General features: G+C 43.1%; 1 protein-coding gene across 1 annotated transcript; it reads left to right on the forward strand.

The window, feature by feature from the left end:
- Positions 1 to 4,183: 4,183 nt before the first annotated feature.
- On the forward strand, positions 4,184 to 16,149 carry rb1cc1 (RB1-inducible coiled-coil 1). The gene is made up of 23 exons (XM_037457354.2): positions 4,184 to 4,535; positions 5,448 to 5,565; positions 5,658 to 5,784; positions 5,884 to 6,054; positions 6,183 to 6,385; positions 6,629 to 7,076; positions 7,176 to 7,346; positions 7,434 to 7,618; positions 7,796 to 7,982; positions 8,339 to 8,420; positions 8,541 to 8,605; positions 8,714 to 8,817; positions 8,941 to 9,067; positions 9,221 to 11,124; positions 11,311 to 11,497; positions 12,173 to 12,281; positions 12,455 to 12,752; positions 13,842 to 13,893; positions 13,976 to 14,023; positions 14,404 to 14,462; positions 14,689 to 14,816; positions 14,972 to 15,042; positions 15,261 to 16,149. The coding sequence occupies exons 2-23, from the start codon at positions 5,495 to 5,497 to the stop codon at positions 15,336 to 15,338; spliced, it is 4,875 nt and encodes a 1,624-aa protein (XP_037313251.2). The 5' UTR covers positions 4,184 to 4,535; positions 5,448 to 5,494; the 3' UTR covers positions 15,339 to 16,149.
- Positions 16,150 to 16,545: the final 396 nt, after the last annotated feature.

Raw genomic sequence — 16,545 nt, forward strand, 5'->3', positions numbered from 1 at the left:
AAAATATTACACAATACACTTTATTCTTTGGTGAAACGGAGCCTCACAAACAATATATTCGCTAACGAGGACAACCATGCTTTGTTAAAGATTGTAAACATTATGTGTGTTTTTCTCAATTTGAATGACCCATGTTATTTTTTTTTTGTGATTCTGTCTATTTCTCTTACCTGTCTCTCTCTCTTTCTCTTACTCTTCCTTAGATTTACATAGTAAAGCGTCTCTGGCTACCCAGAGGAGCGCTGTATTAAACGAGAGCATTAGGTTTTATCGCGCGCCTCTGCATGTGACGTAGGGAGATCCAGTCACATGACCAGAGGTCACCGTCGCGGAGCTGCTCCTCTCTCTGCTTCCCATCAAAAGGAGTCAGCGTCACGTCGATGCTACAGTGAAGCCCCTCTGCAACGTGCTGCACGCCTCTTGCTGCGCGCATCATCTTCAGCCTTCTGCCTCCATCTGTTGACCAAATATGGAACTCCCCCCCCCCCCCCCCCCCCCCCCCACTACCACACTAATCCTGTTGCGCTCCATTGCGCGGCCTGTCGGTGATCCCTAAAGATGAATAGAAAGCAGCGGGAGGCCACCAGTTGAATTTGGTGGATCTCAAAATAACTTGCAAGTACTTGTGGTTTTTCGGATTATCTTGCAGCCTTTTGGCCTTTCCGTCAGAGTTTCATGGATTATGCTGTTAATTCTCAGTGACTATTGGCACATGGTGATGTTGGCAGTGCTCTCGTGCGTTACGTAATGAGGGATGGGACACAAGTCGCGCCTGCGGGGCCTCGCCCTCTTTTGGTGGCGAACGGCGGAGCTAACGTCTTGTGACAGTAACTACCAGTCGGAGAAATGGAGGATATCTGACATTTATTCCGTGAGAGTTGAGCTTCCTGAGCAGCTTCTTCATGTTCAATTCAGAAGCAAAAGCAAAGAATGAAGACTGTGTGTGAAAAATCGTTTTTTTTTTCTTCATGTTTTTTTGTAAAGTCATTATCTGAAATTGGTTACGTTAGAGTTTAAGTCGGTCTCACTGAACTAAAAAATGACCATGGTTATCCGAGCATTATATCTCCCCGCTGACTCATTAAATAAATGATTCCGAATGATCTGCGAGAGCTTCAGCGAGCCGCCCCGGGACACCGGAGTTCTCCTTGAATAACCAAGCAGTCGAGTTTCATCGGCACCCAGTGAGACAAAATGAGGCAGAGCCGGCGTTTATGAAACCTCTGTGAATTATTGATTCTCATTTGAGCTTGCTGAGGATTACATTACACGTCATTCCTCCATTTCCAGCTGCTCGCACCCTCCCCCCTCCCCGCCTTCCCCCCCACACCCAAACCCTTGTGGCCAAAACCCACGTGTGGGTCTGTACAAAGGCCTCACCAAACACCCCACAGAGGAAGACTTCACGGAGCCAGTGTCAAACGGAGAGAAAAAAACCCCTTAAGAAACGTCCCAAGATGCACTGCTGTTTGTCAGAGGGGGGGTGGGGGGGGGGGGGGGAAGCCCTACAGTTGCATAAAATACAGCGATTGCATCAAAGAAGGAGCTACAAAGACGGTCTTAACAAACGCTCGGCAGACTTCCCATACTTCCAACTCCGAGCTTAGTCATCCTTATAATTCAAGTGTTCAATTCAATGCACCTGGGGGAGGGGGGGGGGGGGTGGGGGGGGGGGGGGGATGACACAACTGAGTTTGTTGCACGGGGACAATAGATTATTATTATTGATTGTGAGTCAAACGCCGCTCCCCGTGGGAAACACCACGCGCTGACTTCCTCATCTTTCGTGCCGTGGCTGCGTTGGGTCCCCGTCTTCTCCTGACGGCAAATGTCTCTCGTTCCATTTGAAGTTTTTAAAAAAACTCTCTCACTGCCACGTGCAGTTTCATTTAATGAGAAAATAATTAAACAATTAAGTATGCCGCGGTGAGTTTTTGTAATTGGATGTATGGATGAAACCGGAAGTTTAAACACAGGATTAACAAACTAAAGTGTCACCCCATTTACTTTTGTACTTATTTATACAGCGTAGTACACGCGTGGCTGGATTTCTCTTTATTGAAACTACGTCCTGGGGATGGAAATTCTGTATTTATATTCTTATGTGGTGATTTAAGGCTGGATGAACAAAACCCTAAATATGCTTTGGGTACCTTACTTCCTGTAGGTCTTTCCCACAGTGTTTAAAATAAATATTTAAAAGCAATTACATATTATTAACAGTATGACCCTGTCAAATATTCATTTGCATAATAAGCTACAAGAATGTGTTTATTTCTCAGGGAAAGCTCTAACACGGTCACCCTTCCCATACACTTCCATCTTTATTTTCAGTAAAGACAAAAAGTCCCTTTTTCAGGTCAGTTTGCATCCGTCTTGTGTTTTGAAACTCGACTCTAAAAGATCAACAATGAGCTGAGAGGACATTTCACAGACTGTAGGACTGCGTGACAAAAAGAGTCGCTTATCTAAAACGGCAAATAAAGACAACGCATTCAGTGGCAGCACATTTACAAAAGCACTTTCCGTTCTCCTGCTGTGTCTCGTACAGATGCACAAATCTGCTTGTTGCAATGTCGTTAATGCGTTGTTAACTTACTTCTTTTTGGTGTTTGGGTTTCTGTAAACCCATTTACCGTGTCATACACTTTATTTGGTGTTATAACAATGCCTTATGTTAATTTTGGTGTTTAGTCACCCTCATCACGCACTGTTTGGGAGCCCTAAATCAACCCAGTACAGGACATGATTTCTTAATTTGCTCCTCTCAACTTTCTGTTAAAACAAAAAATGACCATAAACGAAGAGACAAGATTGTGACATAAATGTTTGTGAATTTAGATTTGGGATTTTAGAGTTTGCCAAACACGAACTATGCCCTCTCAATAAAAGGTTGTTCTGCACACAGGTGGTGGAGAGGCATTTGTTTTAATCATCCTCCTCACGTGGAAGAGATTTGTTCTTTTGAACACATTTTATACGTATTTAGAATGTGGAGAGATGATTCCCCACAAGAACACATTAAATTCAGCACTCACGACGTTGGGGATTTATGACATAAATCATTAATTCATTCACGACCCTCGAGACATTTGGAGACTTATTTATCTAATTGGTCTAATTTGGGTCAAAATTTTCTGGTTCTCTAAATGTCTTTTTCTCTACGTTATAGATTAACAAAAGCCACAAAACAAAAAAACTGTTTCTGTAACATAGAATGGATGTCTTTCTTTGAATATTTAATTTATATTTAACAGTTATTCAATTTCTTCCGCTTTTGTGATCTAAATCAACAACCAAAAGGCCCAGTAAAGAATGCACAAGACAATGAAACGCTTTAGTTAAATAAAATACCACCAGAGCGAGAGACAACCCCTAAACTCTCTCATCTCTGCACCATCCACACACTGCAGACTTGCATTAACCACACCCCTTCTCATGTTGCAGCAAAACACCGCACATCATTTTTTCTGTTATTTTCCCAGAATACACCTGGAAAAGTACAGTGACGAACGAATATACGAATGGGAAGTTCAGTACTTTTTTAGGAGCTGAAGCTTTTGAACCTATTAAACGGTTATACAATTTTATTTTGTTAATTAACTTTCAGCGTGTATGCATCATCAACAACTAAAATAATTGAGAAAATAATAATTTATAAATAAAAACACATCACATCTGCAGTATAGATTTTGACCTACACCATCTCTAAATGTAATACTTTACAAAGATTGTTAATGAGGACTTGATTTAAAACTGGAAGTTGCGTTAAGCATCCAAAAGAATAAGTGAATAAATAAAGGAACATCTTTAAAAATAAATGAATATACGCATCAACTAATGTTTACATGTAGCCTTAATGAAGGCAAAGAATAATGTAGGACAGTTAAGTTGAACAATTCCTTTGTGGTTAAATGTGCATTTAAATGAAAATGAAGAAATGAAGAAATGTAGTTGAAAAGACCATTTAGATAAGTTAATCATCCTAGTTTTCCCTTTTGAACATTACCTACTAAACTGTGACATTCTTGAATTAAACATCAGCATATGAATCAAGCTCAAACGCTCGATAATTTAACTTAAACTTGAATAAAAATAGTACTTTATATCAGCCTTGCTTGCAAAACGACTGCTAAATTGGCTCTCACTTGAATCCAGTTGACTGGATCGTTCACGGACCGCACACCAGCAGATGACAACAACAAAACAGACTGAGAGGGTGCTGTTAGCGTAGTTAGCTAACGTTACCTGAGATAAGCAACTAGTTGCTTTGTCCGCGTGTGACACCTTCACGGCTGGTGTTTGCTGAATTCGAAATTCCTGTTTGCAGCAATATGATTGATCAGTGCAACCAGCTAAGGTTCTCTGTTAGTATAGTCTAGACTAACGTTAGCTAAGTCGCTCCCTCAGCTAACGTTAGCTCTATGTATGCCAAGCTAAAACTGGTTAGCTAACGTTAGCTAGCTTGTTTGCTAGCTTGTTAGCTAGCCTAGTCGAGGTGGAGACCCAGAACAGTGAGATGCGAGCCAAGTAAGGTAAGGCCAGCCAAATCGTTTATTGAATTAATTAAACGTGGAACGTCACCCGTATGGCAACACGAGTCCGAACAGGGGCTGTGGGGCTTTTGTTGATAACATAATTACATTTGCCAAATCCATCGACGTTTGGAATATGTGCCCTGCGCTAGCCGGACAGCTGTGTTAGCTAATGGTCAGTTAGCGCAGGCAGCGGGTTGTTGTTGTTGAACAGTTGGCTTGCTCGCAGCCGCTAATGGCCACTGTAACTATGACTAAGTCGAGGCCTCGAGCTTCGTGGCAACGGCTGAGTGTCAGTGTTCCCAGTTCGTTAAGCCTCCACAGTTGAAAGAACCCGAGATGAGTCGAGGCCCGCAAACAGCCACACTGTTATTAATGGCAACGAGCTAGCCACCAACCTCAAAGCCTGTGTTTAGTAAACACCAGCAGTTAGCAGTCAGAGCTACTCGTTTTGTTACTATTAGACCTTTAACTGGCATTTTGTTGGATTAGCATCCCGGTGCGACGTTTTTACGGATCGGCGTCAACAAATGCGAACTGTCCACTTCTTTAGGGAGTTCTGAAAGTCTCCCTTTGTCTTGCATCAGACCGACATTTAAGGTGACTGTGACCAAGACGAGGTGACTCAGTTCGTAGATATTTATACAGTAGACAGAGAATTTGCAGGTGTCTTCCATGATTGCTTACAACATGTTGACCTTTTGTTAAAGCCTACCACAAGACTCTAATAATAATACTCTCAGACAAGATTATACATAGATACATCATAGGTGTTCATCTAGTAGCCTCTTGTGTGTTGTGCTTTGACTAAATTGCTGTTTGCCGTCTCACCAGAACTTAATCCTAGAAAAGGGAACTCAATAACTCAATCAATATATCTCATGTAAATGTTTGTGTTTTTTTTCCCCACAGTGTGGCCTTGCAGACAGGCACACACAAAGAACGCTGGGAGATTCAACATGAAGTTGTATGTGTTCCAGGTCAACAATGGCAGCACATTGACATTTGATACTGATCTTGCTGTCCAGACGTAAGAAGCTGTCATTTTAACAGTATCTTTGAAAAATAGTGGTCAGAATATCTTGGTTCTTGTGATCTAAATACATTCTTCCTTTGTTTCAGTGTACTGGAGCTTAAACATGCCATCCAGGCCAAATATAAGATTGCAATTCAACATCAAGTCCTTGTTGTTAATGGAGGGGAATGTATGGCTGCAGAGAGGCGCGTCTGCAGCTACAGTGCTGGCACTGTAAGTTTTTAATCCATCAATGTGCTTTTCATGTGGCTTCAAAGTATTAGGGGTTGTATTAGTGACAAACATTACTCTTGTTTTACCGTTGACTTCTAGGAAACCAACCCGATATTCCTGTTCAACAAAGAGATGATCCTGTGTGACCGGGATCCAACGATCCCCAAAACCACCTTCTCTATTGAGAGTGAGATTCAGGTTAAAGTAGAGGAGTCTCTACTGATGCCTGCTGTCTTTCACACTGTTGCCTCTCGAACACAACTTGCTCTGGTACTTACTCACTTATCTATGTTTTTATTTTTTAAAGTGACCTCTCGTTGCACCACCTTTTTTTTAGATAAATGCATGGAATCATTGCATCCTAATTTATGTGATTTTTTTTTTTTTTGCCGCTATAGGAAATGTTTGAAGTTGCCACAAAACTTTGCTCTTTCTGTGAACGATTGGTTCATGATGAACACCTGCAACACCAAGGCTGGGCTGCCATAATGGCTAATCTGGACGACTGCACTCTCTCTTATCAAAAATTGCTTATGAAATTTGATTCTTCATATGTAACCTATCAGCACGACTTGGAGGAAATTAAAGTTAAACTCTCAAAGTAAGTTTTTGGACATAGACCAAGCTATATTATGCTTTCCTAATGCTATCCAATAGTTTTTGAACGTTAACTAAAAATGCTGGTTTCTAAGTAATTACTGCATATTGCCTTTGTTGACGTGGTAACTACTGCCACTTATTTAACCAAAGTCTTAGCTCAATAAAATTAATCTCTGTTACGTTGTATTCCTGCTCAACGGAAATGAGCTGAAGGCGGTAATGACGTAATGTCTCATGATTGCAGGCTAGGAACATCGGTTTCTGTAATGGCCAGGATTCCTCTGCTGGAATGTTTGACGAGACACTGTTACAAAGAGAGCATGGAGAAGTCAAGCTCAACCCCAGGAAAGGATTCAGATGAGACGGAAGAAGAAAAGTCCACAGACTCTGTGCTCTGCGCTGCTGATGCACAGAGGCCCTCCAAGTCCTCAGCATCCTTCCCTGCTTCGGGGACGACCACATCTGAACCATCTGGCAACCAGGAAACCAATGAAATGACTGACAGTGGTGGGCTGAGAGCTGCACTACTGGATGATGATGATGATGATAATGATGAGGAGGAGGAGGATGATGCTCCGGAGTTCACCAACCCATCCTGCTTCAATGTCACACTTTTGGACTGGATCAATGTGCAAGACCGGCCCAACGATGTGGAATCGGTTGTGAGGAAATGCTTTGACTCCATCAATAGGGTGAGACACAGATGATGTTTGAATAGACAATGTCAAAATGGTGTTCTGAATGTGCAGTCATAAGATCACACTTCTTCACTGAAATTGTGCTTCTTTCAGCTCGACCCTCGGATCATTCAACCCTTCCTGACAGATTGTCGTGACACAATTGCTAAGCTAGATAATCAAAACATGAAAGCCATCAAGGGACTTGAGGACAGGTTGTATGCTCTAGACCAAATGATTGCCAGCTGTAAGAAGTTGGTGAATGAGCAGAAAGAACTTGCTCAGGTATGTAGGAGTGAGTCTGTAGGAGACGAACACCATAAAATGACCGTCTCTATCTTTAATGACGTGCTCACGTACTGTCTCTTGCAGGGATTTCTGGCCAATCAGAAGCGGGCGGAAAACCTGAAGGATACATCTGTCCTGCCGGATTTGTGTCTGAGTCACACCAACCAGCTGATGATCATGCTGAACAACCACAGGAAGCTGTTGGACATCAAAAAGAAGTGCACCACTGCCAAACAAGAACTTGCAAACAACCTTCAAGTCAGACTTAAGTAAAACTGAAAACCACTTCTTCCTCAATTGTTTTTTTTTTTTTTTTTTTACGACATGTGAAATAGCTCTCTGCTTTCTCGCACATCATTTTGGGATGCTGGTTTTAAACATGGGGGGGGAAAAACTCCCCAAAATCATGCCTGCACCTCCTAACGTTGCTTATGATTCTGCATTAGATGGTGCTGCTACGTGATGCTTCATGCAGACCAGGACGGGGAGAAGCTTCAGGCTCTCCTCAGACTTCTGACGGAGCTAATAGAAAGAGTGAGGGTGGTGGAGGCCCTCAGCAGCGTGCCACGGATGTACTGCTTGGCTGTGGTGGAGGTTGTGAGGCGAAAGATGTTCATGCGCCACTACAGAGAGGTAGGTGCTTCACGCCCTCATTGCACAGGGAGCAGTCTTTCGGACCCAGTGATTCAGAGAGGCGGGCTCTCTGTTTTTCATATGTTTTGTAGTTGCAGTGGTCTTCACTCTGATGACACGGTACACATAAGCAAGAATAAAAGAATATGTGCCCGAGTCGCTGCACTCTGTATTGCACCGTAAGAGTGAACTGATATAAAGCCAATAATAGAATAGATTTTGCTCATATTTGTCGTCTACTATTGGGCCTACTGTTTATTCTCTGTAGTCGAAGCAACAGGAAGACGCCCCCGTTGCATCAAAAGTGGATGGTGATTATTACTCTGGTGTAAAATCTTTCAAATCATTCTTTTCAGTGGGCTTATGCACTTGTGAAGGACGGGAAAGGACTGTACGAGGCGGAGAAGTTCAAAAGGGAATCCTTTGGGAAACTCTTCAGTGAGTATCTTTTCAGCTGATTTGAGCTGTCACTATAGAGCACAAAGTGATGTTGAGATTACACACAGATCCCAGACAGGTTCAGAGTTTTGATCTTTTTTTTTACTCATTTCCTTTCAGGGAAGTCTTTCCTCAGAAATCGTTTGTTCAAAGGACTCGATTCATGGCCTCCAACCTCCTTTTGTGTAAGTCACAATTCAACTGCACCATGACCAAGTTTGCACTAACGTGTATTATATTTCAACTGTATTTTAAGGGGTCTCTTCTTTTGATCTCTCAAATATTATTTGCAGACACGAAAGCCCAGAAGGTTTGATGACGAACTTCCAGACATCTCACTTGATGACCTGCAGTACTTGAAGTCTTGTTGTCCTGTCGAGGTGCAGCCTTTCCTTATGTGAGTCACTCTTCTCAGTTATTGAAATGGTTTTAGATATCACCACCCCAATTGTCGTGACTCTTTCAGATGTCTGGCCTGGATTTTTTTCGGCCCTAAATGTTATTTCTTTTTTTCCCGCAGGGTTCCCACAATGTGCGACTTAACGCCCTTAAATCGCCACGTGGAGACGCTTCACAAGCTGGTCCAAGCTGCACGGAGCGTGGATGAGATGTCTCAAACTATTACCGACCTGCTAAATGAACAAAGGGTATTGAGTCCTCTTTCATTTCATGTTAATAAGTCGGTACAAATGCCAGCAAGCTGATTACTGATGGAACATAAATACAATGAAAGATTCTCTCATGTATTGGTTTGGAAAAGCATTTTCCCTTCTCTGCCCTCATCTGTTCTGTCGTTGCAGACCTCCTTCAGTCAGAGATCAACGGTGTTGACTCCAGAGTCTGAAAGCATAACAGGGACCATGACATCAAGGTCCTCCAAAACCCCGCCTTCTCTTAGCCTGCAGAGCCCCAACACCCAGCCACTACACGTTCCCGTCCCTGCTCCGCTGGAGGACCTGTCCCCGGACAGCATAGACGCACAAACATTTGACTTTGAAACCATTGGCCACCCGAACATGGATCCGGTGCTGCACCAGGGCTCCCTGGACCTGGATTCTCTAGCAGAGAGCCCCGAATCTGACTTCATGTCCGCTGTCAACGAGTTTGTGATCGAGGAGAACTTGGCCTCTCCGAACCCCATCAGCGAACCCATTAGCCCCGAGATGATGGTGGAGTCGCTGTATTCCTCCGTCATCAACGCTATTGACAACAAGCGCATGCAGGACACCACGATACTTGAGAGGGAGAACTCGAGGATCACTGTGCTAAAACAAGTGATTGACAAGTACCAATCCGCCGCGGAGGAGTCCCACTCCAACTTCAGAAGTGTGAAGGATGATCTCCATCACTTGAGGGGGATGGTTTTAAAAGAACAGCATGACTTTGGCTTTGTTTTGAGAAATTTGACCACGGAGGTGAGCAACATTGTGGGCAACATCTGCCAGATGCAGAAATCGGAGCTGACGGCGCAGCATCAGAGTGAGCTTCTCTCCCTTCGGCAACCGCTGGAGAAGCAGGTTCAGACACTAACGGAGGAAAGCCAAGTAAACCAGAACATCGTCAAAGATGTCCAGCACGCAATGCTGGAGCTGGAGGGGCTCATGGAGCGCAAAGAGAAAGAACTTACTCAGCTCGAGAACGAGAAAGAGCGACGGGCCCAAACGGAAAGGGACCAGGTGGAAAGGATCAAAAACCTGGAGCAGGTGATCGACGAACAAACCCACGAGATCAAGGCGCTCTCGCTTTCGAGGGACTCCCTGACCAGCCAGCTGGAGAATCTGCACTTTGAGATTGAATGTGGCCAGCAGAAGATCCGGCAGGAGTTGGAGCTTGTGGAGCAGTCCCACTTGATGGAGATGGAGGAAAAGCTCAAGCAGGAACACGCAGCGACCCTGGAGACCCTCAACCAGGGTAACCAGAGGGCCGTGGAACATCTGGCCGCCGAAAATAGCGCAAAGTTAAGCGAGGCCGCCGAACGCCACGCCACCGCGCTTAAAGCGAAGGAAAGCCAAATCATGGACACGGAGGCTCGTATTGCTGAGCTTGCGGAACTCCGCTGCAAAGTAGAGGTGGAGTTAGCCCTCAAAGAGTCCGAGGTAGAGGAGATGAGGCTCCTGCTTGAGGAGGCCCAGATGCAGCAGGCCGAGGCCGTGGAGTCCCTCAGCCAAGAGCTGGCGGACGTTAAAAAACAGCTCGATGTGAAAAACGAGGAGTGCGAAGTGGACCTGGCAGAGCTGAGGAGTCTCATGAGGATCGAGAAGGACAACTGCATCTCCGAGCTGGTGGACACACACGAGGAGGAGGCCATTTCCCTGCGGAACCAGCTCGCCTCCCTGCAGTGGCTGGCCCAGAATGCCGATAAGAACCACGCCGACCAGCAGCAGAAACTCCAGCGGGCCTTCGACCAGCAAGTGGCTGCTCTAAACGACGAAAAAGAGAAGCAGCTCCGGACCTCCCAGGAGCTGGAGACAGAATTGAGGACTGTTATCAGCCAATTGCAGGCAGACAAAGACCTGCTCTCCCATAAAGTGGAGCAGGACCGACAAGCGGCCGAGAGAGACTCGGAAGACGAAGCGGCCTCTAAGGTTGCGTCGGCAGACGCTTTCAAAGAGTTGGAGCAGCAGAAGGAGGACACGGAGAAGAGGCTGTTGGACAGAATACAGCAACTTGAGGATGAGCTTCATGGGAGACAATCCTCTAAAAGGTGAATGTTTGATCACAATGAAAGGCCCATTACAAATCTAGCTCAGGCTAGTTTTTTGTGTTTAGGGTCCTGATCCCGAATGACAGAAATAGAATCTGTTCACATTCAAACAAAACTAATTGGTTTCCGTCTTGTGGCCTTGTTTTGTCCACGTTGTGCAATACTTTCGATCCGTGTGCCTATCAGTAATGAAGGGCTGCCGCTGCATGCCGAGGGGCGTGCCGACGCCGGGGCACCTCTGTCTCTGGACTCGGCACTGCAGGAGCGGCTGCAGCAGGAGAGGGCCAGCCTGCAGTCCCAGATGGACCTCCTGGAGACAAGGAAGAACGAGGAGATGCAGAACCTCAAGACGTCGCTAATCGCAGAGCAGCAGGTTGGTAGGGTGTTAACAGAAGGTCGCTGGCATAATTACTGACACACCACCGCTAATGATGGCAGTTTAATATGTGGACTGCTTAAAAACGAGTGTGGGTGCTCCACTGAGGACTCACTTTGCAGCTTCCATTCCGTCTCGAGTCAAGCCCGTAGACATCAACAGATCGATCTTTCATTCATTGGACCGGCACTTGATCTTTCCCGAGGGACTGCAGAATTTTTTTATTTTTGAATTGTTCTCCTCCACTTTCAGTCATGTGTTTTCCGCCTGTTGCACAACCCATCATAGTTTAAGCAAACACGACTTGCGTTTTGCACGAAATATTTCGTAATAATAATAATCAAGCTGAACTTACTCTAATTTGAAACATCAGTTAAGCTCACTTAACTGCACTCCCATTGTGTTAGTTTGTCACTCAGCAGAACAAATGATGACGGGATCAGACACGGAACAATACAAAGACAAAGGAAAAATGTAAAATCAACTGAACAATTGCAACTCCCTTGGCTGCAAGCCGATCTGCATTGTTGGACCCTAGTAATTAAAATGCATTCTCTCTCATCATTGGTGATTTGCAAAATGATTCCCAAAATGGTTGTTAACCTTTTTTAAAATGCAAAAGTTTTTTGTTTTGTTTTTCTTCATTCTTTTGTGTGTGTGTGGTCCGTCTAGACTAATTTCAACACGGTTCTGACCCGAGAGAAGCTGAAGAAAGAGCGCATCATCAACGAGCTGACAGAGAAGTGGCGGGAAGTTACCCAGCAGCAGGAGAAGGACAAAGGTGAGGACTGTCCACGAAATATCATAAAGATCTATTTCAAATAAGCCCCGATACACAAGCTAGTTGTTCCCTTAATGTCTTCTGTAGCTGACTTGGAATACAATAGTTCTAACAGCCCCTGTGTTACTCGATAGATCAACATGACTCTCCTTATTTGTCTCAACGCGTTGCAGCTCTGATCGAGACTCTCTCTGAGGACCGAGCCATCGTCATGCAGGAGAAGAAACACTTGGAAGAGGAGCTGAACCGCCTGCGCGGCGCCGCCCTGATCTCGTCCGCCTTCTTCGCTCCGAACCCCTCGGCTCCGGAGGCCCCGGATGCCGGAGCAGCGGCAGCGGCTGCGGCGCTGCCTTTGGCCGGGCCTTTTGCCTCCGATGCCGGGCCTGAAACCGACCGACTGGCCTCCGTGGCGGCCATTCGAGAGGACGAACAGGTGGACTCGGCGGTGGAAGCCAGCCTGGTGCCTGTTCAGTAAGCAGCTTTATGTCCAATGGATATTACGTTTATATATAATGTTATGGTCGTGATCTCTCTTAAACCGGACCTCTTATGTATGAACTAAGGTTGATACAGTCCGAGTTACTGGTCACAAATAATATGTGACAAGAAACTCTTCCCCCAAACCAAAAGAAACAGTTTCAGAGGGGAAATTCTGAGAAACTCACAATCTCCTATTTATTTTAGGTTTGTATATTTATTGTGCGGAATGAATTCTACGAATAATCTTTGGACTTTGGATTTGAGTACACACACACACACACACACACACTCTATGCAAATACACAAAGCTTCAATCTCCATCAAATCGAATCAGTGAACACCACTGAATAAAAACAAAGGGTTCTCGTCTTCAGACCAGTGGTCATTTTGCTCAACATACCAACCGTGAAACCTAATTTGAAAATGTCACCAGAGAAATACTTTGAGGTTAAGAATGTCATTTTCCTGCATCGTAACAATGTGGTTTTTTACAGAAAATGAGTTTATTAAGAGCAAACCGATTCATTGGCAGCTATCACGTTGGACTATTTCCTCCTTAGGATATGAGCTTGCAACTTTCTTTATTACTCTCTTTATCAGCACAATATTATGTTGATTATAACAATGCATTTTTTAAATGCAGTTTATCCAGAGCAAACTTGCAACCGTACCAAGCGTTTTGTTAAGATTAAATTGGTTTGGTTGCCAGCGAACTGACGGAAAGGCACTTGTTGATATTAAAGAAGAATTTAAAAGGACATTGGGTAAAATATCCCTACAACGGATGGACTGAAAGGACATTTGACAAGGAAGGAAGCAAAGAAAGAAAAATGGAGGGAAAGACGCAATGAAGGAAAGAAGGATGGCAGGCAGGCAGGCTATGATCAGACAGTGTAAGTTTTCTACTTATATCTATTCAGATAAATAACTATTAACTAATCTAAAGACTAACAATGAGAATGAATTCATATGTGGATCAATTTTCATTTTTTCCACAATACCTAGTCTTTTTCTCTACATTTGGCCGAGGAAGGCGGTCAACGACTTGATGTTTTCTCTTTCTCTCTCTCTCTCTCGTAGTGAGAACATCCTGATGTCGGAGGAGAAGCAGCGGATACTCCTCCTCGAGAGGGTAAATACAAACACAATCCAAACAAAAGGAAAAAAAGGTGCTGTGTTATGGATGTCGCTGATTTGTTTAATGCACGTTTCAGACTTTACACATGAAGGAAGAAGAAAACAAGCGCCTCAGTCAAAGACTGGTGAGTTATTTAATATTGCTATGTCACACTCGCTCCACTGGGGGGCAGTAGCATCAAAGCGTAAAATCCTGACCCAGGAGGCCAAAGACCTCAGCGAGGGGAAAGGGATTTTTAAGGAAGAGTGACATTAGAATGACAAGAGGGATGGATTTAAACAAAAACAAAAAAACTTGTATTCTAATAAAGTGACAATTATGTTTTTTTTTTTTTTTTTTTTCAGATAAAGCCTGAATTTGCATGAGATCCAATTGAAATGAGTTTAATGCAGTAGTAAATAGGCTAGGGATGCTAATGTTATTCACGAAGCCTGCTCCTTGTAAAAGCCCTGTGAGCACCTCGCTGTTACACGTGTAACGTTCCCCTAATCCTCTTCTTTGCAGATGTCTCAGAGCATGTCGTCCGTGTCGTCACGGCATTCAGACAAAATCGCCATCAGAGAGTAAGTGCATGGTTAAAACAACAACAACAACAACAACAACAGCGCATGTCCACGCTGTATTTGTTACCGGCGATTTTTGTTTTTCGAGATCAAACTCTTACCATCAAGACACGAAGCGCAATCACCCACATTATTGTACCACTACAGTAATTTGTTGTCTTTATACGTTATTACCTGAAAGAAGTCTTTTTGGTTCTCCTAATGCTTTTGTGTCTTTATTTTCCAGTTTCCAGGTAGGCGATTTGGTTCTAATCATCCTGGATGAAAGGCATGACAATTACGTGCTGTTCACAGTCGGTCCCACCCTCTACTTCCTGCACTCAGAGTCTCTCTCTGCACTGGACCTCAAACCAGGTCAGCCACTCCACTTTGGACATCTGTATTTTCTTTATTTACTGATGAAATAATTGTGCACAAGTCAGTTTTTCTTTTATATTTATTTATATGTTTATTTGTGGTCCTCCCAGAGTCGCTTTTGCTTAACAGGTGGCTTTTGTTTTGTTGTTTAGCTTCAGGGACGTCGAGACGGCCGTGGGTACTCGGAAAGGTGATGGAGAAGGAATATTGCCAGGCAAAAAAGGTACTGAATTCAATCCCCAAACATGTACTCTTAATGAATATGTAAGAACCAGTTGGCTTAAATAACAGAAATGTATTTATTTGAAATCTTATTTAGTATTTTGTGACAATTTCTACTGGATGCAATTTTTTTTAATGTGTAGATCGGTGTCAGTGAAGCTGTTTTGAACCATCTTGTCTCACAAAGACTTTGTTTCCTTGTCTCCTTTACTTCCCCAGGCACAGAACAGGTTCAAGGTTCCTTTAGGAACCAAGTTCTACAGAGTGAAAGCTGTTCCATGGAACAGAAAAGTATAATAGCCAAGTAATGAGCTAAAAATGTATATTTATATTGCTTAATTTTTGAACAGGAGCTTCACATAATAACTCATAACTTGAAAATCAAAAGACCTTAAATATTTAAAGAATTTAAGATAGTCATGATGCTATTTTTGGTTTCAGTTCAATAACCCACCTGCTACCACATTTTAGTTTCCTTTTAAACCCATCGATGTTATTGTGGACCAATTGCTATTAACTCTATTAGGGCACTGCTCTAAACAATGCGGCACTATGCCACCTGACCTGTGTGTAAAATTAAACCAAATTTGGATGTTAAATATTGGTTCGCATTATCAGCATTTGTCCTTTTTGTGGAAAATACTGTGTCATTATCAACATAACAACTACAAATATACATTTATTATAAATGTTTATGGAGGAATGTTCACGGCATGCATATTGATATATTTTCTTTGATTTACTTATCCAGATAAATGTTGTAGTTGGAAACGTAGTTAATGCTGTTTGTTACTCACAAAGCAGTGTGGCCCTGCGTCAATACTGAGGTGTACACTATGGCTGACTTCTGGAAACGGTCGTCTTTGCAATCCTTGAAATGCACTTTCAAAAACAATGCTTTTGTCGATTCCAAAAGGGAAGTTTAATCGAGCAAGTATCGGCACAAACTTCTCACTATCATAGATCATTGATATGTAGAAAGAAATACGTTGACTGTTTCATTAATGGACGACATTGTACATTATCCATCAAATCACACATGTAACAAAAAATGACTGTATTGTAAAAGATAGAGTTTTGAAACAATAAAGGATTGATCCCAAACACACTCTGCTGTTTCTTTTTTAGGCCAATTATTGTTGTTCCATATTTGAGAATTAAATATAATGATAAAAAAATATACATGATTCTGTATGAAGGGGTGAAAAATGTCATGGAAAAAAAAAAGCCTTTACTGCTTATTTCACATCCTCCTGACATTTCTGCATTAATTAACGAGGAACCAATTTATCAAAACTTGTTTTTATGAAACAAAACAAACACATTTGTAGCTTTTAGGACGCATACAATAAAAAACATTTTAAAAAAGCGTTTTAATGATGCTTTAAAAATGTTCTTGGGGACTCCCGGAGTCGATGCGGTATTGCACAGTATAGCCTGTTCATTTGATTTAATGTTTTCTGCTTTTGTGGAAACATTAATGTTGGCATGCTGCAGCAGGAAA

Source organism: Pungitius pungitius, chromosome 15, assembly GCF_949316345.1.
Source record: "Pungitius pungitius chromosome 15, fPunPun2.1, whole genome shotgun sequence".
Classification (NCBI taxonomy): domain Eukaryota; kingdom Metazoa; phylum Chordata; class Actinopteri; order Perciformes; family Gasterosteidae; genus Pungitius; species Pungitius pungitius.